General features: G+C 39.3%; 1 protein-coding gene across 1 annotated transcript; it reads right to left on the bottom strand.

Annotated features, from left to right (window-relative positions):
* Nucleotides 1-3,651: 3,651 nt before the first annotated feature.
* On the bottom strand, nt 3,652-24,736 carry sf3b3 (splicing factor 3b, subunit 3). Its single transcript, XM_087797118.1, has 27 exons — nt 24,631-24,736; nt 23,956-24,094; nt 22,294-22,449; nt 22,046-22,216; nt 21,670-21,842; nt 21,335-21,476; nt 21,002-21,114; nt 20,744-20,881; nt 20,380-20,483; nt 20,121-20,286; nt 19,840-19,935; nt 18,710-18,782; nt 17,002-17,153; nt 16,750-16,905; nt 16,525-16,680; nt 15,453-15,596; nt 13,894-14,016; nt 13,657-13,811; nt 13,399-13,573; nt 12,902-13,107; nt 12,459-12,615; nt 11,524-11,649; nt 11,238-11,450; nt 10,720-10,818; nt 7,060-7,203; nt 4,537-4,641; nt 3,652-4,470 (listed from the first exon to the last, which is right to left on the bottom strand). Exons 2-27 carry the CDS (start codon nt 24,023-24,025, stop codon nt 4,330-4,332), a joined length of 3,654 nt encoding a protein of 1,217 aa, XP_087653244.1. The 5' UTR covers nt 24,026-24,094; nt 24,631-24,736; the 3' UTR covers nt 3,652-4,329.
* Nucleotides 24,737-25,024: the final 288 nt, after the last annotated feature.

Below are 25,024 nucleotides of genomic sequence, written 5' to 3' on the forward strand. Positions count from 1 at the left end.
GACGTGCTTTTTCATGTCTAAACCAGAAGGATGTGTCTCGCCTGCAGTTCATACTAAACTCTGCAGCCAGAATTCTGAGCCGCTCTAGTAGAAGAACTCACATTTCTCCTTCAAACTCTTCACTGGCTGCTCTAGTAGAAGAACTCACATTTCTCCTTCAAACTCTTCACTGGCTGCTCTAGTAGAAGAACTCACATTTCTCCTTCAAACTCTTCACTGGCTGCCAGTTTCTTTCAGGATCATTTTAAAATTCTGCTTCTTACTTTCAGATCTATTCATGGTCAGACCTTCCATCAGTGATCTGATCCAGACTTACACCCCAGCTCGGGCTCTGAGGTCTGTGGATCAGAATCTACTGATGGTTCCTGAACTTCCAGACCAGAGGAGAGGAATCCTTCCAGACTGTTGCTCCTAAGCTTTGGAACCATCTCTGTGTTTGATGATCTACTGACTCCTTCAAGAAACATCTTAAGACGTTTTTATTTGTTCAGGCTTTTCCTTGATTTTCTGGAACTCCTGTTGTGTTATCAGTTTTATCTTGACCTTTAAAATATATACTTTATTGAATATTGTTTAAGCGCTTTGTGACCCTGGTCTGGAAAAGTTCTATATAAATACAAATTACTTACTTAATGTCAGCTTTAGCGTCATCTGGGACAATATGACTGAGATGTTTGAAAACATGATGATTTAATAGTTAATTTCTTCAAAAGTCTTCTTCGAAATGTAACGATATTCTGTGGGAAAAGATCTTTGCCTTCAAGAGACCCGTCGCCCTCATTTATTGATCCTTAGCATCGTACAAATGTCAACGACAAATACACGTCGGAGCAGAAATATATTTCTCTAAGAGTCTACTTTGAAATATTACTACATTTTTTTGTGATGGTCGTCGTCGTCCTTTAGAAGAGAAGAGTGAAAAATCTGAATGAGCTTTTTTTTTTAAAATATGGAAATAACAAAAGAAACAAGTTTTTTATCACTTGCTGTTGGTTCAAAACCTTCAGTTATCTATTTTAAGTGTAGCCATTGGCTCTGTGATCAGTGAAATATTTCATATGGCTCTGAATTCAAAAGCTTCAAATCATTCAATCAACAAACTGTGTTTGTAACAAAACGTGCCAAGAAAATGATTAAAAATATGACTAATAATGAGAATTACTGTCTGAAAAACCCTTTTTAAGAAACATTAGATCTCATCAACAAAGATCTTGTTCTTCAGTTGAAATTCATGTTCGTACAAACGTCAAAGCGACCGGCCTCGTGTCTGACCCTTGGTCTCCCAGAGCTCCAGGGAGGCTACACTGTTCACTGGTGACTCACGGTGGTCCATCAATGTCTGCGGTCATGAGTCTGAGGCCATTCATCTGAAGAGCGACTGTTCGGACGAGAAAAGACGTCAGAGAAAAACACCGCTAGCTAACAAATGTTAGCACGTCAACATATGACTGACCACGACACGAACACGGCTTCAAATGACGTTTATTTTACGGCTCCATCGTTAAAACCGTGTCCAACAAATCAGTTAGTTCTCGTACAGGAGTCCGATGTGTGTAGATATGGACCAAATGTGTGTATTTTTCTTGGACTAAACCAATACAGGGACCGGTTAAAAACTGCACATCGACACTTGACTCATTGCTCCAGTTTTTACTTTCAAACCACCTCAGTGCACAATATCCCTCGATTCAATTAAACCACATATGTTTGTGATAATATATTCTATGTCAACAGTAAACGTGTGTTAAGTTTAGAACACGCAGAAAGATTACTTTGTAATCAGGGGTGAACTGATTGGTCGCTGTTTTTGATCAACCTTTCTTGAATGAGGCTTGAATGAAATAAAGTAGAATCTCCAACGAGGAAGTGAATCTCCTGTCAAGTCGTCCTCAGAGCTGGAGGCTCGTAACTCACCTGTGGACACGTTTCCTGACAGGATCGCAGGTGGACCCGGAACATCAGACGCTCGTTCCTGGAAACATAAATCTCGGACCTTACGGTCATCTTGTAGATTTACATGTGAGGTAAAGGAATGCAAAGACAAGGTCGTTGTTGGTTTGACCTCCTTGTTCAGTCGTTCTTGAGGAACTTTTCCTCGTAGATCTTGAAATGACAAATTATGTAATCGTCCTCGTTCCAGATGTAATGAAGCGAGAAGCTCACAGACACATGGACAACATTTATAACCAACAAAAATGTTTACCTGAAACACACTTTGTTTTGATTCTCAAAGCAGAAATTTCCATTTGTTCCTCCCATCGGCATCTTGAGATGAATCGTTGAGATGGATCACTTGCTTTCTCAGAAACGTCCTGCAAACATCCGTCATCGACGGTGATCTCCACTTTGGGGAACGTTAGACAAACATTGAACAAGTGTTTGAAGTTCTTGCAACTTCAAATTAAATGGTTTGTTTAGGTTTCAGGTTGACAGAGTTTAAAGAGGCTGATCTGTCGGGTCAGAGGTTCTGCTCCATGTTCACCTGATGGTTCTTCAAAGAGAGAACATTTACAGAAACAAGGTGTGTCAGTTAGTTGCACATTTATGTGGAATTATCATTAGACTCACAAGATCTCAGAACTGTATGAATACTTCAAAAAAACGTAGCGCCTTAAAGACCCTCGTGTCGACCAGAGGTTTGGATTATTTTCAGAGAAATGTTTTTTAGAATTATAGGCAAAATGTTCACTAAAGAAGCGTCTGGAGCTCAGTTGTCTTGGTTTTCTGTACCAGTTGCTCTTATATTTACACGTTTGCCTTCAACTCAGTCGACGTGAGGGCGAGTAGGAAACGAGGGAAGTTTTCTGTGAAGCATTTCTTTAAGAGCCAGAGACACATGAAGCCCCCGAACTCCCGCGATGCAAAGTCAGGAGAAGCCCCTGAGGTTTGAACGAGCGAGTCTGATGCTAAAGCCCCGGAGGAGTTGTTGTAGATGTCACTGAGGTCAGTCAGGAGTTCACTTCTCCAGACGGAACACCAGCTCAGTCTTGATCTTAGTGTCGAAACATTCGTCACGACATAAATAAAAACATCAAAAACGATGTTCCGTGTGATACGGACACTCGAGTATGACGTGATTTTTCTCAAAGGAATTTCTTTTATGGACACATTTGTACATTTCCAACTGAAAGCTACAGCTGTGGCATGAGTTCGGTCCTGGATTTACACTTCCTGTCGGAGGGCGAAGTCAAAGTCAAGTGTGTTTCCACTCAGGAGACACGACACTCAACAGGTTCCAGCTGAGGCTCACGGAGCAGAAGGTAAAGTGCACGCTAAGAAAACAAGCACTTCTTGTGTAAACTTGAGTCAACAAACGTCTGAGCAGACGATGCCAGGCTCGGAGGAAACACTTAGAAGCTGCAGAGTAATCACTCACGCGTGCTCCTAACGAAGCGTGGAGTGACGACGGCCTGCGAGAGCGTCGCCTCCATCATGTCGAGCCACAACAAGAATCGAAGTCAAGGTTCTCCGAGACATCGCCGAGACAAGAGGGACGTCAGTCCTGAGGTCAGTCCTGAGGTCAGTCCTGAGGTCAGTCCTGAGGTCAGTCCTGAGGTCAGTCCTGAGGTCAGTCCTGAGGTCAGTCCTCGACGACGCTGACGAACACAGAGTGTGAGACGCTGGACGCGGGTTTTAATGTATAAAAAAAAAACTTTATTTACAAAACAAACCGCGGCCACCAAACCCACAAACCCTGGAAAAATGTGTGACTGTGTACTTGTGGCTGAGGTTGGGAATTCACAGAGAAGATCAACACTTACCCACCGAGGCAGTCTGACCTTGGATGACGGGCGGGTTCAAAGGTCAGCTAAAGTGAAGCCAGAGGTCAGGGGGGGGATCTGAGATTTGGGCCGAGGGTGATATTACAGGAGAATGTCAGAGAACCTTGATTTTAGAATGAAGGGAAGATTTACACTTGTTGAAAAAAAGAAGTCGACATCTGCTTCAGCTTTCACGGACGCACAACTGATCTTCATGTATGACAACAATTTATCTGAAATGCTCGTAAGACGTCCGTCTCTCAACGTGATCCAACTGCGGCATCGAAACCTCATTTGACAGATAAATAAGATAAATACTAGAATCATACGTGCATCAGTTCTCGCACAGAAACCGATGTGTTTGTCGTTAAACCGGCGCTCGAGAGCGACCGGTGCGTAAAGAAGGTGAACTGGATCGTGTTCACATCTGGGAAGGTTTTAAGGTATGATCTGGCAGAGCTGGCGGTGATTTACACGAGGACGCTTGACCCGGACCAAACTGTGGGTTCGGAGCCCGGTTCTAAAAACTGACGACGAGTCACAATCAACGCGTTGGTTTGTTATCAAATTAAAAGGCGTAGCGAGTACGAATGTCCTCCAGCTTCTTGGAGACCTCGGGCGGCGTGCGGTCCAGCTCCTCGGCCACGCTCTTCTGCTTGTGCGGGTCCATGCTGTTGAACTGCTCGCACAGATCTCCGTCGATCACGTTCTGCGGGAGGAAGGGATTGGTGTTAGGATCGTGACCCACGAGCGTCTGGTCACGCGTCACACCAACCTTCACGGGGAAGTAGTAGGACCTGAAGCTGAGGTGGTCTCTGCCGCACAGCGGAGGGAACTCGGAGCGCATGTGCATCTCCAGGTGTTGGAAGAAATCGTGGTCCTGGAAGAACATTTTCAACGACGGTAAGATGGCAGTGGTACAAACACGATCCAGGAAAGGATCGAGAGGTTCTCGAGGAGGTTCTCAACAGATGCTTCAAGGGATCAGAGCAAATCACGAGCCAGTGAGAATTTAGCAGGTTTGTCGGGATTGAAACGAAGGATTCTGCACACATTTATAATTAGATCAAACTAAACAAACGCACTACAGGCCAGAGAACAAAAAGCTTTGTGTACGTCACAACCTGTGTTTTGTGTTTGTGCCAGAGTGTGTGTGTTTGCAGCAACACTGTGTGTCAGCAACAGCTACGTTTCCTTGAAGATGTTTAGTACAGTGTTGGTTATGATTGAGCGACAGGGAAATTAAACCAGAGCTGTGTCTCAAATAACATACTTGTGTACTCAAAGTTAGTATTGTTAGTGCATAAGTGCGTCTCAATTCTTAGTATGTAAATGTAGTGCTCCATACACACTAAATTGACACTAAAACGCCCACAAAACTGAGTATGGATCGATGGACACTTTCTACACTAAACGACTCCATCTTAGTGACGTCTTAAACGGAATTTATGTCTAATTCATATATATATATATATATATATATATATATATACTTACAGGTGCATTTTCAACAGCAGTAGGAGGATAAACACGTCTTCGCTGCTGATACCAGCTTAAATATCTCGCAAATATATCGATTCTCATATTTTTACTTTATTTCTTTTTCCAAACTTGCTAAACGTGCTGCCAGCAGGTGGCGCTAGTGTTCCTACAGCTGGTTGAAACCATCGTTAAATAGTAGTAGAAGAAGCTGTCGCGTCATTTAGTTAGTTTGTAGCAGCAGAGTTTGATTTGAGACATACTATCTGTGGAGAATTAGTTACTAGTTAGTATGTACACTATCCTGATAATACTAACTTCTAGTATACCAAGAGAAGTATGTTTGAGACATACTATCTGTGGAGAATTAGTTACTAGTTAGTACGTACACTATCCTGATGATACTAACTTCTAGTATACCAAGAGAAGTATGTTTGAGACATACTATCTGTGGAGGATTAGTTACTAGTTAGTACGTACACTATCCTGATGATACTAACTTCTAGTATACCAAGAGAAGTATGTTTGAGACATACTATCTGTGGAGGATTAGTTACTAGTTAGTACGTACACTATCCTGATGATACTAACTTCTAGTATACTAAGAGAAGTATGTTTGAGACATACTATCTGTGGAGGATTAGTTACTAGTTAGTACGTACACTATCCTGATGATACTAACTTCTAGTATACCAAGAGAAGTATGTTTGAGACATACTATCTGTGGAGGATTAGTTACTAGTTAGTACGTACACTATCCTGATGATACTAACTTCTAGTATACTAAGAGAAGTATGTTTGAGACATACTATCTGTGGAGGATTAGTTACTAGTTAGTACGTACACTATCCTGATGATACTAACTTCTAGTATACCAAGAGAAGTATGTTTGAGACATACTATCTGTGGAGGATTAGTTACTAGTTAGTACGTACACTATCCTGATGATACTAACTTCTAGTATACTAGGAGAAGTATGTTTGAGACATACTATCTGTGGAGGATTAGTTACTAGTTAGTACGTACACTATCCTGATGATACTAACTTCTAGTATACTAGGAGAAGTATGTTTGAGACATACTATCTGTGGAGGATTAGTTACTAGTTAGTACGTACACTATCCTGATGATACTAACTTCTAGTATACTAAGAGAAGTATGTTTGAGACATACTATCTGTGGAGAATTAGTTACTAGTTAGTACGTACACTATCCTGATAATACTAACTTCTAGTATACCAAGAGAAGTATGTTTGAGACATACTATCTGTGGAGAATTAGTTACTAGTTAGTACGTACACTATCCTGATGATACTAACTTCTAGTATACTAAGAGAAGTATGTTTGAGACATACTATCTGTGGAGGATTAGTTACTAGTTAGTACGTACACTATCCTGATGATACTAACTTCTAGTATACCAAGAGAAGTATGTTTGAGACATACTATCTGTGGAGGATTAGTTACTAGTTAGTACGTACACTATCCTGATGATACTAACTTCTAGTATACTAAGAGAAGTATGTTTGAGACATACTATCTGTGGAGGATTAGTTACTAGTTAGTACGTACACTATCCTGATGATACTAACTTCTAGTATACTAAGAGAAGTATGTTTGAGACATACTATCTGTGGAGGATTAGTTACTAGTTAGTACGTACACTATCCTGATGCATACTAACTTCTAGTGTACTAAGAAGTATGCGATTGGAGGCCCAGCACAATAGTGTAACGTCACAAGCTGCCACATCATCCGATGCTGTGTGTTTTGTCTCGTGTCACGACTTCACTTCCGTCCGAAGACCGACGGACGTTACCTCGTGTGAAGTGAACGGCACCAGAATGCCGATGCCCCCGGACAGGGTGGTGTAGACCAGGGACTCGGAGCCTCCGGGGATCAGCGTCGTCTTCTGCAGCGATAGAATCGTCTCCCCGACGTGGTAGTTCACCACCACGTCCGCCTGCAGGACCAGAGTGAAGCAGTCAAACACGGAACAGACACAAGGGTTCCAGTCGTCACGATGTCGTGTCTCAGTCACATGTTGCTTCTGGTTCCGATTAAATAAATCCTTAATGTTGATCCGAACAAGTGAGTTGTGTTGCAGCACCGGCAATCATTCTGATTCTGAATGTAAAATGACGTGCTTTTTGAAATATTGTTGTTGTTTTTTTACCGTCATTGGTATCGACTGACATTTCTATACACGTGCAACCATTTTACTGCAGCGTCTTTCACTCAGCAGCCCCATCATCTGCTTATAAACAAATGTCACATTTGGAATGTGACTTCATTTCCTACCCTAGAAAAAAGGTTTGTTTGGTAAGGGTAAAAAAAAAAACATGGCTCCATTAAGATGAAAGCTGAGCCGTGTCACAGGTCAAGCACTGGTTATGGCGAGTTAATGGTTAAATAAGAGACTCAAGGAAGGATCCATAAAACAAAGTCATTCCTCATCACGCTATGAGGTAATTTGCAATCTTTCCATACATTTAACATTCTCCTGCAGTTCCTTACACTTCCTGCAATTGAACCCCCGTCTCACGGGAAGGAATCGAAGCTGGAACTTGTCACCCTTGACTTTACAAATTTGAGTTGATGCCCTCGAGCAGGAGAGCTCATTCTTTAACCCATTTCTCAATGTTTGAACTTGTCCCTGCATTTTGTTCAAACTACAATTTTGTCTTTGCTGCATGTCTTGATACATGTATATTTGACAATAAAATCATTTTTCTTTTGCGTGTACTTCTCAGCAGCTGCTTCAAGTGTTCTTCACTTCTAATGGTAACATAAAGAAATGCATCAGTCAGCTGATGAACCAGGGGAGACCATCACGGTTAACAATATTAGAATTTGAACTGAAATTTAAAGGATGTAAATGTGTTCTGAAGCTCAAACTGCTGGTTTGGACTTGAATATAGTAACGTATGGATAAAATGATGAGCAACACTTCTCCAATAACCTGTGGAGCTGGATTTCATGTAAAAAAAAAAGATGCTCCTGGTTAACACGTTCCTGTGCCTTAATTTTGTTGATATTCTGTTCATTAGTTAAATATTGTTGATTATTTATTTGTATTCTTTTATTTTTTTGAATGTCTTAATTAATGTCCTTTCAATGGTCTCCTTCATGTTTTGCATCGTGGGTCTGAGAGGACTTCCATTTAATCTATGCTGTATGTCTTGAAACATGTATATTTGACAAAAGAACTTGAAACAAACTAAGGATCTATGATGTTACTGTAAACTTAATGATGAAATCACAGAATAAAATCCAAATAGCTCGTCTATAAAGTCCATCTTGTATTCATTTCTCAATCATTTTCCGGAAAATTTTAAATAAGTCCATATTACGTTTGTTTTAAGCGGACACAGCTGAGCCTTCATAACTAACCACTGACACTTGTTTCAATGTGTTTCAATTAGGAAATCTGCACATTTTAAGCTAGTTTGTAGCAGAAGTTATCAGACTAAATAAGTATTTGGATGTTTTTAAGTTCATTTTTTAACTTTGCTTGTGCTACATTATATATTTAAGGAAGTGGTACATAATAACAAAACAAATACATTTCAGCAGAATCTACGTTTTAAGTCAAAGACAAAAAGACGCGTCATATGGTGGTAGTTGTTCACACCTCATGGACAACCGTGTCATAATGTTCATCATGCTCTTGAGATCAGAGGTCTGTAGTAAAAAGGATACCCCAGGAATGTACACAACCTGCTGTGCAATGGGCAACGGCCAGAAGTCCCCACTGTGAAACTGAAGGCTGACGTTCACCAAAGAAGCTTGAACTTAAAATTTGATGGATGAGTCGGAGAAAAAGAAAAATTGTACATTTTTCATTGTCCTCTTTACAGTAACATGTGTATCTTTGTGATTGTTAAGATGAAGTTATAAAGCTACTTTAAGACACGCAAACATTGAAAAACACAATGTTCATTTAGTACTTCAATTACAGTTGTAAACTTTGTAAAGAATGAATCCATGAAAATACTTTAAAAACTCAACTGTAAAAACATGCTAAAAGATGTAATGTTAAAATGTACATTTATTAGTAAAAAAAACACCAAAAAAACTATGAAACCAATGTCAGGATGTAAACGTGTTGAAAACACTTTAGTCCGGTTCTTACATTCATCTGAGCTGCCATCGTCATATTAGATCAGTTGTTTATTTCATCAACTCACTTCTCCACTTGTTTTTTTGAGTTAAGGTAAAACTTTATTGATTATTGAGTTGCGGCCATACAGAGGTTTGAAGAGTCTGATGCTCCATGTTGATCCATGTTGTTGAGACACTGCTAGGATTGTATCCACAGTTGTCATAATCTGCTGCTCTTTAACTTCTGTCAACATTTATCAACGGGTTAAAGCGGAAAGTTACGTCTCACTCGTTTTTCAACTCGGCGCCGCTGGTAAGTGATGCGAAGACATGACGGCCCAAATTTTTTTTACATAAAGTAAATAAAATCGCAACCTCTGCGATATGAAAATCCATCGATTTAAAAATGCATTTATATCGCAAATGTGATTCATCGTTCTACTACATAGAAGATTTCTTTACTAGATCAGGCATGGAAGGCATGATTGTAAACTTCGAGACCTGGCAAGTATAAAATTAATCTGAAAGTATAACTGGCAATTTGATTTAAGGAATTTGACAGAGGAACGTTTTAAACTCGGCTGCGATACGGAACAATGACTCCTTTACATGAAGGCAATCATGGACGTAGGAGTGTCACTGTGGTGACATAACCATTTAGACAATCTCTGTTCCTTCTGATCACAAGACTTATTTCTGTCAGTGTGGGCATGATCTAAGGGGTTACTGTCCTGTAGAAAAGAAACACTATTTAAGGGTCAGAGACAGTCGAGTCTTTCATTCACTCATCTCACTAGGACTTTCATCCCTATTTTTAGAACAAATAATAATCAAATACAAGCTTGTAACTGAATGCGAGGCCACTCACTGGGGACAGATAATCGAGTTTGTCTAGACAGGTTTGAACACACAAACGTGCTCTCAGAAGGAAATACCCGATCAGTGGGTTCCAGGCTCTGACAAACACGACCACAGAGACAGCAGAGATCCAGTGGACGTACAAATTGGCGGGACTTTCCCTTGTTAACTGCTGCCTAAACACTTTTCACATCGTGATTGATATGTGGGAAGAGTGTGTTTGCATTGCACTTTTGGATATGTTGCTTAGGCGCCACTTTTTAAATTTCTGGTCAGTTTGACAATGATTCCAGTTATTTTTTTTGTTGACTGTTAAAGTGACAACTAAGCTCCAATTTTGTGGCCAAAAGCTACTTGTAGCTACTGAGTAGTTTTGTGGTTTCGTTCTGAAGTCTATTTGGACATTTGATTTTGAATAAAACTACAATCTAAAATCAGTTATTCACCTTTTTTTCCCAATCAATTATATGTACACTGGTACCCCACAGTTGTACTACAAACAACATTTAGGATTTACCTTTTGTGATGCTCCATTGAGAAGTCCTCTGTCCCACAAAGCTTTGTTCCCTGTTGGGTCTTCATCAACGTCATCACTTGTATTCGGAGGAAGACGCACCTAATAAAAATTTAAAACAGTTTAGGAGGCGAGTGAAGTGGCAAATGCATCTTTTAACTAAAGAATTATGTGTAATATTTACACTTAAACATGTAATTACATATAATAACATTGCATCAAACCCTTATTCTCGCTTGTTCTAAGCCCCGCCTCACAGGCTCCTCTGGACCGCCAGAGGAAGATATTTTGATCTTTGAGTTTTTATTACAAGATGATTAAACATTTTTCTGTGCGTCACCATCAACCATCAGGTATTTTACTTTATCTCAGGTATGGTGAGCCTTATTCTCCAAGCATGCTGGTCAGATATAATAATTTAGGATCATTTTGAGACTTTATTTTCAAGTGATGGTAGAGCAGAGTAGCAGTTGAGACAATCTCAGGTGGCAAATCGTTAAGACATTTCAAACTTTACTCACGATGCTGATGTTGCCAAACTTGTCTGCAGAGGCCAGAGTGTCGTAATCCAACATGCAGGCCGTCGTCACCCAGCGAGGACACGTGTCATCGGCGAAGATGATGAGTTGATTTTCGTTCCGCCTGTAACGAACCCAGAAAAGACTTTCCTGGACGTCAGACACGATCACACGCTGACCGATGGTGTGGATCCCGGTCACCAGGTTGGGGATGTGCTGAGGTGACGGGAAGAAAATAAAGCTGTGTTTAGACAGTTTTACAAAGATCCAGATCATGCGTGGAGCTCACCTTGTTTTCACATTTGCGGAGCAGCTTCTTTTTGCCCATGTCGTAGATTCTCAGCAACTTCCCAACCCCGACCAAGGCTCGCCCTTGGAAGGAGGCAATGGCCAGTGGCACGTCTTCCAAGGGGGTCTGGCAATAAATAACAGAGACTTAATGCAGGAATTAGTTTACCAAATATTTCATATGCCATTTAATATTGGAAAAAAATCCTGTGTTGTTCTTACATCACTGGCAAAACAAGCTGATTATGATTCTGACTCTGAGGAAACTTTTTTTTCCGGATGAGAATCTAAAAAAACCAGTTGATCGACTGTGATGCAAGTAAGTACATATTTTAAACTTATAAAGCGCTTTTCCAGACCAGGTTCACAAAGCGCTTAAACAATCGAAACAATACTCAATAAAATATATACATAAAAGGTCAAGACAGCACCGAGACAAACAAGTTTCAGAGAATCAAGGAAAAGCCTGCACGAATAAAAATGTCTAACTCGATTGATGATTCAAACAATTGGAGGGGAATGCCTAAGAGTCTTCAAGGGACCACAGCTATGGCTTTTTACCCTGTCAACCTTGAGTGAGACATATGTGATGGAACTACTTAGACAGAAAGAGGAATATTTGGATGAGGGTTTTTTTACACGGTTTTCCCAAACCATCAAGTCTGGTTAAGTGGTTGGGAAAGTCCTCTGAAGTTAAGTGGCTGACACAGCTTGGCAGTCAAGCACTCATGAGTCACTTCCCTTATTCAGATCAGGTAACAAGTGAGATGATTTCTCCACTCTGCTCAGGTTTCTAGTCTTGAAGATGGAGTGAATCAAGCGATCGAGCCTTTGAATAACAGCTTTGACACAAGTCTCCATAGTATCTTTTCTTAGTGAGCCAAGACTAGACTAATCAAAACATTTTCTTGTTGTTTAAGTTAACAAAAAACACACCTTGTGAATAAACTCCAGCTTCTCTCCATCACCAGCTAGCCGATAGGTGTAAATGAAGCCGCCGGACACAGATCTAGGGTTGAGAATCATGTCCCGGGCCACACCAACCAGAACATACCAATCGTCTCCTGTGTTGTTGAAACGGCAAACTGCAACACTGAAGGAAACACAGGGAAGATACATTAACATTGACATAGAATGCTTCAATACAAATTTACATGTTTATTCATTATGAGCTACAAAACAACCATGTCTCTTCATTGTGAACACAACCAAAAGCCAACACTACACGTCACCGTTACACAGAACCACTTAGTTTTCATCTTCTATTAGATTTTCCAGAATCATTGAAACACAAGCCAACAGCTGCAGCATCGGTGATTTATAACCATCACTCCTCGAGTTCCACACGAGTTATTCCTACATCATTTGCGCACACTGACCTAAACGCTGCTTCATTCTGTTCCAGCTGCACCATGTCCAGAGTTGTTCCCTGGATGGGGTTTATTACTCTAACAAGTGATGCCCACTGGCCGGCACCAGCTTTTGGGGCGCCAAATATGGCCTCTGGGAGGTTCTCGTTGAGGAAGGATGCAGCCATCTCAGCAGCCAGTTCTCTTTCGTCCTCCCCAGCAGCCTCTACCATCTCCTGCAATTATATGGGTGAAGGAAGGAAGGGTTACCTCCAGCAAACATCTGTTTAAGTTCAATATTCTGAGCATGATGCAAAACCACAGTTGTAATTTTATGATATTTCTTATACCGTTTAATCCCTACTATAGACTTTAACCTCAAGATTAGATTATATATTTTTCAATGTTTATCTTGTGATTTTAATCCAAAAGTGGTTGGGTGTTTTGAAATTGTAATGCAGGAAAACAACAAGATTACGTAAACAGCTATGATTTAAAGATGTATATATCCACTCGTCTCTTCATACCTCGGCCATCTGCTGTTTCCGCTGAGCCTTGGTGGCCTCTGTGTAGGCATTGTGGTCGGTCTCGATCAAAATGAGAAGGCTCGTTTCAGGGTGGATCACAAATTTCCGGGGGGTGTACTGCAGTGGAAACGCAACCTGGTTGAAGATGGCTCCCAATTTCTCCAGAGCCAAGATTCTGTTCAGGAGGTGTAAAACAATAGTAAAGATCAAGTTGTGATGATTTGTGTTACAGTTATCACAGAAGGAAGTACAATGTACCTCAGTGTGTTGGTGGAAATGGCCACAATGCCTTCAGGACACTGTTCGGATGCAAAGCCAGAGGCATATTCAAGTGTCTCGTATGACAGCGGAGTCAAGTGGAAACGAGACTGGTACGAATAGCTGAGCCAGGAGCGACTGGACATAGCCAGAACCTGTCAGTGAAAAAAGAAATTTCAGCTTTCAAATACTTCATGCTCAAATTGATCATATTGTCAGATTTCGAAAGAGACTCACAGCTTCTTGTCCCTGCATTCGCACTCTGAAGAGTTTCACGGGTCTGGAACCTAAGTAGCGTGTTCTGGTGTCAGACAGGTCACCAGTAACTGGGTCCAGAACAGTCCTCAGCAGCACACCGTTCTGACAGGAGAGAATATATCGTCCTTATGTTATTCTTCTCACCACAAATGACATGGTTTTTACAGTGGTCGTGTGAAATTCCCACTTCCTTGAACACTTAAAAAAGAATGTCCTGAAAAGACTTGTCCATAAAAGTTTGTACATCTTAAAACCAGATGTGTATGTCCTTTGATGACATAGAGATGTCAGGAGCAGGTGTAGGGAAAGAAACGCATTCCATTTTAACGACCAAGTTTCTCTAGAGAAAACTCCATTACAGAATATGTACATTTCACAAACATGCACCAAGTGACAGAGTATAATCTTTGAATGATGATATATATTCTTAAAACTTTGTCGATCGCAAAATGATTGTTGTTGTGCGTGTTACTTTGATTACTGGCATTTATGTTTTTTATGTTTCGTCTTGCTCTTACAAAATGTGTAAAATATTTGTTTACTAGCCTACAATAAATATCCGCATGTTTTATTGGGGATATTGATTGTATAAGTATAATAAGTTATAGATGAAAATTATTGGGATCTGAAATGTTTTTAATATTCCATTAATAAATTCCATTTAAATAGTTGTTACATTTTAGTTGAAGTGATGAACACAAACTATACATGAGCGTAAGCACATATTTCTTTATGAAATAAAAAAGGTATAGTTTAGATTACGGATGTACTGATCCAATGTTTATGGCCCGATACGGGTACCGATCTCTGGATTTGGGTATATAGGCTGATACCAGTGCAAAAATATTTACAATGAAGTTAATAAATCCAATAAACTAATCTGAATCAGATTCACAAAAGCAACTCAGCGATGTCACTTTTTATTTAACCAATTTTAAAAACACAAAATCCATTTATTGGATTGAAGCAGATTCCAATGATGAAGTTAACATTAACCAGAATGTTTGTTATTGTGGAATGAAAGTTTCTCTCGTCTCTAAAGAAAAGCAAAGTCAACTGTTTTTTTTGTCTTTTTTTTGCTTTTTTGATCAGCTCTTATTCTTTGTCTTAATGCATTTCAAAATGCTTAATAAAGTTAGAGGTGTTGAATCTTGCAGCCTTATTTCTCGTCCAAACATCCGCTCACATTTGCACTTCAGCAGAGCCGCAGATTGACGTCAGCGCAAATATAGTTAAACTGCTTTGATCAGACGTGTGGATCTGAGCTTTTTCACCGACACCCGATCCTAATATGGTAAAGGTGCATCCCTGGTCTAGATGCTATTGTAGTGTGGTACACACGGATACATACGTTTTGTGTCCTTTGTGTTTCAACCCAATTAAAAGATCATGTTTTCAGTTGCATCATCACACCAAGCAACATACATAGATACACGGAATGAACACATGACAGAAACACGATTCCAGCAGTATTAAGCCATTCGGTGAGCAAATATAAACATATTCACATATACAGATGTTGTTTTAAGAAGGGTTACCTGAAGACCAATGTTGAGGTACAAAAAGCCGATGGTTCCCTTTTCTCCAATATCATCTTGTTTCTCGACGCCACCCATCTCAACGATGCACAGACTCTCTGGCTGAGCCGGCAGGGCCTGCATACTGAGAGGCTGCAGACAATCCTAGATGTGTGGACAAGAAATTCTTAATCCAAACAGTTGACGGATAACATTTTTTGTTTCCAGAAAAACACAGATAAATAAATTCAATTATATTTGCAAATCACCCTTGTGGCTGAACTTAGCCTAGATTACACATTTTCAATTGGTCGATTTAAGGACACAAAGTATGTCTTAATGTAATGATATTACCGTTGCTTATTAACTCAGTTCTTAACCCTCGGCATCACATGAAGACACTTATATTGTTTATGTCAGTAAATTATTGTCAGTATCCTTTTCATGGGAATGTCCGTGTTGTGATTAAAGGTTTCACTAAAGTAGTTAGGAAGTTCCAGGAAACTTCTGAAATAGATTTTCTGACAATGGCCTTTTTTTGTATTTCATTTCACAGCTGTTGGCATCAACTCGGTCTTTTACAAAGAATGGGCAAGTTTACGGTAAGAAGGAAGCAACAAAGGCAAATAAGGATAGTACAAATCCTAAGAACCCATTTTCTTACAGTCACATCTGATTAGCATCTCCATCAGAGACTTTATTTTTGAAGACAATATGCTAATATATCATTGTTTTCACTATCGTTCAATTTTAATTCAACTAAAATATTTAAATGTTTTTTTATAAAACTAAACCAAAATGTAAACGGTCTCAAAATATGAAAACTTCACCGTGTTTCTAAAATAAATGATGGTTCAGTAATGACACATTTTACACGTTCATGTTTCTGACCATGATGTCCCCCCCGGACGGTTTAAATACTATATCAATGATTATTTCTGTGTGCAAGCATTCATGATGGGAGCAGCATCAAGCGAACACAAGAAGTGTGTTGACTCGCATGATTTAGGGCATTTGGAGGGAATCATGTAAACAAAAAAAAAATCTGAGAAATTATGCGTTTGCGGAAATTAAGTAAAAAAAAAAGTCTTACAGACGGGTCGAGGGAGATGATGCGAACAGTGTTGTCGACCAATCCAACAGCCAGGAACCGGGATCGCTGTTCTCCAGGAGGAACATTAGCAAGACTCATGCAAACCACATCTGCCGACATCTCCTTCCGCTCCGTGTATTCGTTCAACTGGCCGGACTGCAAATAAAAATAAGGCAAATAAGTAAAATGAGGAAAACAAACGCATTCTTTCAGGTCAACACTGACCGGGTCCATCTCGAAGTAGACCAGTTCCCCCCCAGTCAGCGCGATGACCACCTGTCGCTGGTTCACAGCACAGCGAACGATGGTTTTCTTGCCGGGAGTTTTCCACTCATTCACACGCTTGTCTGCTCTGATGTGACGAATACCATCTGGATAAACCTGAAGCAGAATCAATATTGTTAACACGTGGTAGACAGTTTTCAAACCCGTTTAATTGTTTAATAAAATAAATCAGCTGAGCTTTATTCTACAAACCTGGACCAGAGCATCTTCCCCCAGCAGTGAGCAGGACAGAGTTGGGGTCGTTCCCAAGAAACCCGAGTCTGTCACTTCCTCCACAGTCTCTCCAATTGAAAGAACCAGGGTGGCGTTGACGAATGACACAATGATGTATGCGTCAAACTCATCTGATAAGAAACACATTAGAATAAATAAGACTTAACAACTGATATTGATCAGCTTCAGAAAATGATGGCATCGCTGAAATGTATCACAAACAAACAAAGGGAATTATGTGATCAAGCAGATTACACAATTAAACAGTGATGGCTTGTGCACTATTGAGTGATCATCTCTCGTCTGCCGTGATTCGTCTAATAGTCACAAAGTGTTTCTCTCACTACTGTAGCTGCCCCTGTGATAATAATTGGGTAAATTCTTTCATCGTTAAACCACATGAGACAAGTGAGTAGTTCACTTTCTATTGAGCGTGATACGACACCTCTAACTCATGTTCTTCTGCATGACGCTGAACCTGGGGTGGATTTTTCACTGTTTGATACACATTTGTTAAATAGCTTTAGTAATGGGGTCTTATCATTAGGACTTTAAAACTGTTTTTTTTTTTTTAATTCATTTTCGTCTTCAGTACAAATGAAAAGCTCCGTTTTATATTAAGTGTTTTTTTTTTTTTACTTTAGTTTCATTAGTGTCCTTTAGAAGGCACATACTCAAAATACTTAGAGCTAGAAGCCATTAATGGTTGTAGAGAAGCTGAATGCTGGATTGAAAAACTGACATTTACACTAAAATGTTATTAGTCGACTAAACGGAAATATAATCCGTAACTAATTGAACATTAAAATAATAGTCTGTGGTAGCCTTATTTGAGAGATGATTGTAGTTTCAAGTGCCTGTTTTGATGGAGCAGGAATATTTTCTGCGATACCAAAATCCTTAGTCCCCAGTGGAGAGTTGTTGAATTGAAAATAAAATATCATCATGCTTGCAGCTGGTCTCTGAATTCTATCATGTTCCATTTTCAATCACAAGCAAGTACTGGACCACCAGCTAGACCAGACCGTCCGTCTCCTGGGTGCCATACCCTCTCATCTAAAGAAACACTTCAACTTTTAACATTTTGTGAGCTTTAAATTAGCGCGACATTGATTCAATTCAACGTTGATTTGTAATCTACATGGAACACATGCAGACACGAACACCACTGATTTTTACCAGATGAAGCAGATCTTGGAATATACTGCAAGTAAATAATATTTGTAGCGCTTTACATATTATTACATAATATAATAATAATAACAATATAATATATTACATACATACGCTCTTATATTACAAGTAGAAGAAAAGTTTTGGTTTTCTTTAATTATATTTAATGAAATTTGTTTAACATTCATACTAATATAATATATATATATATATATATATATATATATATATATATATATATATATGTATGTATGTATGGCCACAAGCCAGGAATTTATCGGACAGATACACTGTGTCAATATCTTGAAACTTCAGAAAAAAAGTCAACATGTGAGCGACCAGCAAAACAAAGTTCTGACCTTCCTAAAATATGTGCGTTATGTTTTTAGCCGTTTTTTTGGCATGAAAGAAGATCTCTTTAGGAGGACCAAAAAAATGAATAAATAAAAGACTGAGTGAAGTCACACACGTCCTGCAACAGTTCACGAGTGATTGCACACAGATGTTCACTTACCTTCTACATGCCTGCGAACTGTCCACACAGCATTTGGGTTACCAGGCAGTTCTGACACGGCCATCTCTGAAACCTATCGAGCACATATGAAGGATTTCAGATGTCTTGACTCTTATTTTCAAAGCAGGGAAACTCCTTGCAAAAGTTTTAAATCGAGTTTAAAAATTTACAGAAAATAACTGAAGCCTCTTTATGAACTTTTAAAAGTATTGTAATACATGAAAGGTGAATGTGAAATTAGTCTTTGTTACGTTTCGCCAAGATTTTCTATTGTATTGACGTATATTGAAATATGCATTCAGTTTACAGGATTTGTAGTTCAGTAAACGCACGTATGCAGAATCTGTCTTTGAGCATCATGTTGAGTGGAGGGACTAATAATGTGATGAGTCGAAATAAACTTGTAAACAACTTTGGACGCGAGAGATTTGTTTAACATGTCGTGTTTGTGTTTCTCTATTCTTTTGAATCTGTATGTTCACGTCGTTGATCTTGTGTCTATTACAGGAGTGTGACTTGAAGGAGTGATAACCACACAAAAAAGGCATTATTCCAAGCAAAAGTACCTTAGTATGTTATTTTTAGAATTATTAAAAACCTATTAAAAATTGATATTTGACAACATGAAAATTAGACTATTGCTTGATTTTGTATATTTTGTCTATAAATGTCTGGGTCATAATGTCCATGTCCCCGTTCTCTAGGACATAGTTGCGTCCAGGGAACCTGCACTAAGCAAGAAAAAAACATTTTTACCCATTTTTGTGTGTACAGTTGTGTTTTGAAACCTGAGAGATACACAAGCATTTATATATATTATTTATGTTAATGTTCACACACATCTTTGTATACTGTATATGTTAAATTCAATTTGTTAAACCATTTTGTTTAGCATTTTCTTCTAGTTAAACGGTTTATATGTTTCTCTTAATATATATTTGAATATGACGTAGCATTCAGTCAGAAGCAACTATTGATGACGTAACAAGGGGTAGTGCGATCCCAATTCTTAGTCAATTATTCCTACTCCTAGCCCTTGACACTCCTTAAGGGGTGGACGAAGAGTAAAGGCTTGGACGGAGATTTGGGACGTAGCGTTACTGAGGTGTTCGTTTGTGAGCATGGTTTACCTCAAGTCCGTGTCTGAGAACTCTCAGGGTAGATTTGGGTCCTCTGCCACAGGCTACATAAAGCTGGGGCGTATCCTCATTTGCCAAATCAGCGATCTGTGAGGGGGTGGCAAAAGAGAAAATTGTGTATCGTTTCATTATCAAAGTTCTCCATTTCCCACAGAACTATAAGAATTGTGTTAATAAAAGGTTTTTAGCATTGATTCAGAAGTACCTTGAAAATGTTTTGTATGAAAACCAACAAAAAAACCTCTGATAACGTTTTTGTACTGAAGCCTCACCTGGCACGACATGATGGGCGACAGGTTTTCCTGTTCATCCACCAGCACCAGGTTCTTCAGGGGACGAGGTTGAAAGAAGAATGTGTCGCCCTCTTCTAAAGGCATTGCTGAGGAAAACTCTGGCTCCTCGTCGTCGTCACCTAGATGAGCGATCTGGTATAAATAGCTTTAAGAAAGGAAAGGAAGATGTGGTGTAACACTTGAGGTTAACTTATAGTAATAATAAAGCAATAGTATTGATTTTAGTAGAAAAACTTACTGATTTCCAAACTCAGAAGCCACAAACAGGAAGCCAGTCTTCAGCACACACATGGCTGTTGCCACTGGAATGGTGTCAAAGTACTTGAGTCTGATTTCCGTTACCTTAGAGAGAAAAACACTTTATTTTCACTTTTTGTAAAATGTTCACGGATAGTTAAATAAAATGTAGCCTGATTGTACAATTCTACTGAACACATCTGGCACAAATTTGTAGCCAAGTTTGAAAAGAGACACACGGTACAACTATAAAACCGGTTTTCAAGTTACAAAATCTGATCGTAATGTCAATATTTAACAGTGCAACAGGAACATTTTCAGCAACCACAAGCACAACCTGTTGTTTTTGAAAAAATAAATCTCACCATTTCTTCATCCGTTTCCAGTGTGACCTTGAAAATGTCTCCCTGCTCCGTCTGAGCCAGGAAGAAGAACATGGACTTCGTCTTATGGGTCGCTGAGCAGACGAATATCATACCACGCTCAGGATCATCCAGATCATTCTATTGGAAGGATTGAATAAACATGTCAACAACCCACTTAAAATGTCACAATTGTGAAGAAAGATGCCGGACTCAACAGAAACATGATCGGTCTTAAGAGAACTGAGCTTATGGACTCACTCTTCGTCGTGGGATCGGACAGCGAATGTCAGGTTGGTCTCCAAAATTCTTGTATGTGATGTAGTTTTCAGAACAGATCAAAACTCCACTAGGTCCATCAGATCCACCAGGCACTGAAAAAAGACACAGTAATAAGTGCATTATAGTTTTATTGCCGGCTAAAACAGCTTATTGCAAAACTAAAAACTGCATGAATACTTGTTAGATCAGTGGGAAAGAAAGAAAAACTATTTATCCCCTTGTACACCCATTACCTGTACTATGCAAGGAAAAATTATTTCTGAATCATACATTTCTGTTGATTCCAACGTTTCATCCTAAACGTTTACACACCTGTGATGAGGAAGTTTCCATGCTCCTCTAACGCTTCACTGTACTTGCGCACAACATGATTCAAACCAAGATCCAGTTCGTAAAATGTGAGCGTCTGTTGTGTGTTTGCTGCAGCTTCCCCAGTTGGATCATTGTCGGCTTCCTAAAATAAAAATAAATGAAAGTCGTCAACAAACTAACTACACCACCACCTGTGCTCACAACTGCTCTGTTGAGATCAGAGATGTTAATAACATTTTCTTCACCTTAACTCAAGAGAAGAGACATGATAGACTCATCACTTCAACAACAGCTCAAACTAATCGAAATAGGATTGTTTTGAGTCATGCGTGTACCTCATAGTCCATCTCCAGGCAGGCGAACATGGGGTTCTCAAAGCCAACGTCGACTCCCACGACATGGTAAACCAAAGTATTAGCTTTATGGGCTTCAAGAGGTGAAGAGATGGTCAATCTTGCGGCGGCATCTCTGTTTAGGATATAAACCAACTTCTGTTTCTCGATTGCTCCTGAAATTCACAGTAAAACAATCGTTTATTTCGCTGTTGCTCTGGTTCGACATTGATGTACATTATGTTCTGCAAGAAATCCTTTTTTTAAAAGCACATACTTTAGCAAATTAAGTGGTTCTTTTTTTAATTATCCAGCCCAGACAAAATGTGTATTTATACTTTATACTTCTGAATTGTATAGCTTGAAAATAAAAACGTACCTATCATGACAGCCCTGCCTTTTGGGTCGACGGCCAGAAACTGTCCGGGGACGATGCGCCGGCATCCACTCTTCCCGAAGGTTTCCTGGTGGATCTTCTCAAACATGTTTTTGGATGCGTGATACTCCAGGATGACGATGCGTCCACTGTCACTCCCGACGACAATATAATCTACAATTGAAGACGCATTATTATCATCAATAATGGAAAGGGCTATTAATGAATTGTCTTATAAAAAGCGTGTCTACCTTTACTGCCTCCGGTGAGCCTGAACGCCATCAGAGACCTGACGATGCCAAACACCTCCATTGTGAGAAGCGTGTGCACTTTCCCAGTGTTCGCATCCGGTCGCAACAACTCCAAGGTCTTCCCCCGAGAAACGACAATTTCTTGCATCTTTGTGCCTGAGAAAGTTAAAAAATAGACTTGTTTATTACTGTCAAAATGGCTTCAGGCTGTAGTTAACATCCATTTTATATCCGAAGAGCTCGATGTATTGAGATCGGCCAAAAATCACAAGACGGACAAACAAGACCCTTGTCGGTCCCATCTTTCTTTAGATAACCAGTCTAGACAGAGAACGCACTAGACATACAACCAGGTCAACAGTTGAGATCAGATGTAGAGCAAAAACAGGCGCTCATTAGTAAGTAAGAATATATTGATTTTGTGGTATTTTTATTTACATATGCATCAGAACAAAGAATGAGCCGATCGTAGAAAGAAAAAAACATAACAAAGCTGTCAACTTTGCTGTCCTGTAGAGACGAGAGAAATCGCAGTTTTACAGCGTAAAAGTCAACAATAACAAAAGGTTTTTGTCAGCGTGTTAATGTTGACTTCATCAATGAATCTGCCTCGATCCAATAAATTAGAGTTTTGTGTATAATACTGCTTGAATAAAGGTTCAGATTTTAAAATGCTGACAAACACTGACAGATACTGGATATTGTTGCTCCAGGTTGTTTGAGAGTGCAATTCATTGAGCACCATTACATTTATTGTAAATATTTTGAGAAGCCCTACACTACAAGCTTTTCCACATTTGATTAGAGAAAGTATTTGCTCATTTATTTGCTGTAAAAGCCAGAAAAGTGTTCTTTCTTTAAAAGAAACATTATATCGTTGTTACTACAGTACCAAGATATATCATATCGTCACACATCTATCGTGACGCGCATCGTGCCGCCAGATTCTTGCCAATACACAGCCCTATGGTTTGATATCTGACATAATAATAATGGATAAGAGAAGTGAATGTTTATTGCGGAATACATCAAACTTGTATAACTGATAGTGTAAACATTGTTAAGGTAAAAACAAGATGCCTACTTATCAAAATCACAAAAAATTGTCAGGCTAACAAGAAAAATCCAACCAATTCTCCTTAACTCATACATTCTGTCCATAATTATTAACACTTGTCGTCCTGCAACACTATTGGGTTAAAGTTGTGCACAAAATAATCTTTGTATTCCAAATACAAGACCTTGACAACCCATCTGATAATGCATCTTACTCAATTACTTAAACAATTTAAAGTTCTACCTTACTCAAGTTTAAACATGCACATTGAGAATTGTTGCACCAACAACATTACCATAGACACCATTAGGCTTTCAAACGATGCACCAAGTGAACCTGAGGCGTCATACTTCAGTGTGTGAAGCCTGAAGTTGCCGGTTCAATCCCAGCTCCATCCATAATAATATATATTAAATCATTTCAAAAGTGTGAACCAACTGTTGGTTTGGTCACATGACACCCTCGGAGTAACTCGCACTTCCAAGAAAGACGTGACCCCTGAACTATGTGCAGAAATATTGATCCACACTTTAAGACGGCACGTTTGCTTAAATGATATGAAAGACATTTACAATGATTATAACACTATTCTAAGTTCCTCTTACCTGAGAAGTTTCCATGGATGGCATGAGAGATGCCTGTGGCCCTTTGCAGGGTGACGCTGTATAGAAACATGACTTCCTTTTTGGCCCCCAGATACTAAGTCCAGTGGTATTAACAAGAAAACTCGGAATGTATGAATATCTGGAAAGATTAAAAAAAACACACATTATTAACTGAGCAATGTAACACAAAGACCACAAGTATGGTGGAAGCAGAAATGACAATGATATCAATATATTTATATATATAATCAAGTATATTTATACAAACAGCACTTGATGTAATCAAAAGTAAGTCTAATAGTAACCATTATATTTATATAGTTTCTAAACCACCTCGAACATGAGAGTTCACTCGCAGGACTGTTTACGCTTTAGCAACGATGCAAACATTTAGCTTAGCTTAGATGGTCAAAGTGACTTTAATGGAAATTACTTCAGACGCCATCAAACTAACACGTTTGCACAGTTACACAATAAAGTGAACGTATGTTGTGTAATTCACAAATATGTTACTTTAAAACTGCTACATATTGTGGCTCCGGTTCCATTCATACAAAGCGCCACTTTTAGTTGACGCATCCCCCGTTCATGTTCATCATAACCGCTTTCAATCGTCGAAATACTTTACTTTTTGAGTCAATGACACACTGAAGTATTGTATAATGTCATATTTACCGTTTATATTTAAAAGATGGCCCTGAATTCAGACGGATAGTATTTCATTTGCACTTTTTCAATGAATCGCCGACGATTAGCCGCCGTTTTGGGGTCCTAACGCCGCTGAACACTACGTCACACACAGTGGCGTCCTGGCAGTGCCTGACTGGAAATACATGTTCTTTCGGTTTGTTTATCACAGCGACCGTTTTGTGACGAAATAAAAAATCGTTGTTCGAAAATATTTAACCGGAGTACAACATGTACAAATACACGTTTGGTTAATGTATAATCCTGACTTTCCTGGGTAATAAATTACGTACTGTTATTATGACTATATTGCAAAATTATAAAATTCCGCCTCGACGGCCACCGTCCACTAATCTTACCTGTTTAAGAAAAATAGACATTA

This window comes from Callionymus lyra, chromosome 8 (assembly GCF_982586985.1).
Source record: "Callionymus lyra chromosome 8, fCalLyr1.hap1.1, whole genome shotgun sequence".
Lineage (NCBI taxonomy): Eukaryota > Metazoa > Chordata > Actinopteri > Syngnathiformes > Callionymidae > Callionymus > Callionymus lyra.

Excerpts from the sequence above, each read along its gene's own strand:
- sf3b3 (XM_087797118.1), bottom strand. The coding sequence starts at position 24,025 with ATGTTTCTATACAGCGTCACCCTGCAAAGGGCCACAGGCATCTCTCAT. Across the intron at positions 13,108-13,398 it reads GGAAACAGCAGATGGCCGAG|GAGATGGTAGAGGCTGCTGG; the intron begins GTATGAAGAGAC and ends ATATAATTGCAG. Across the intron at positions 11,451-11,523 it reads TCCGCAAATGTGAAAACAAG|CACATCCCCAACCTGGTGAC; the intron begins GTGAGCTCCACG and ends CCGTCACCTCAG.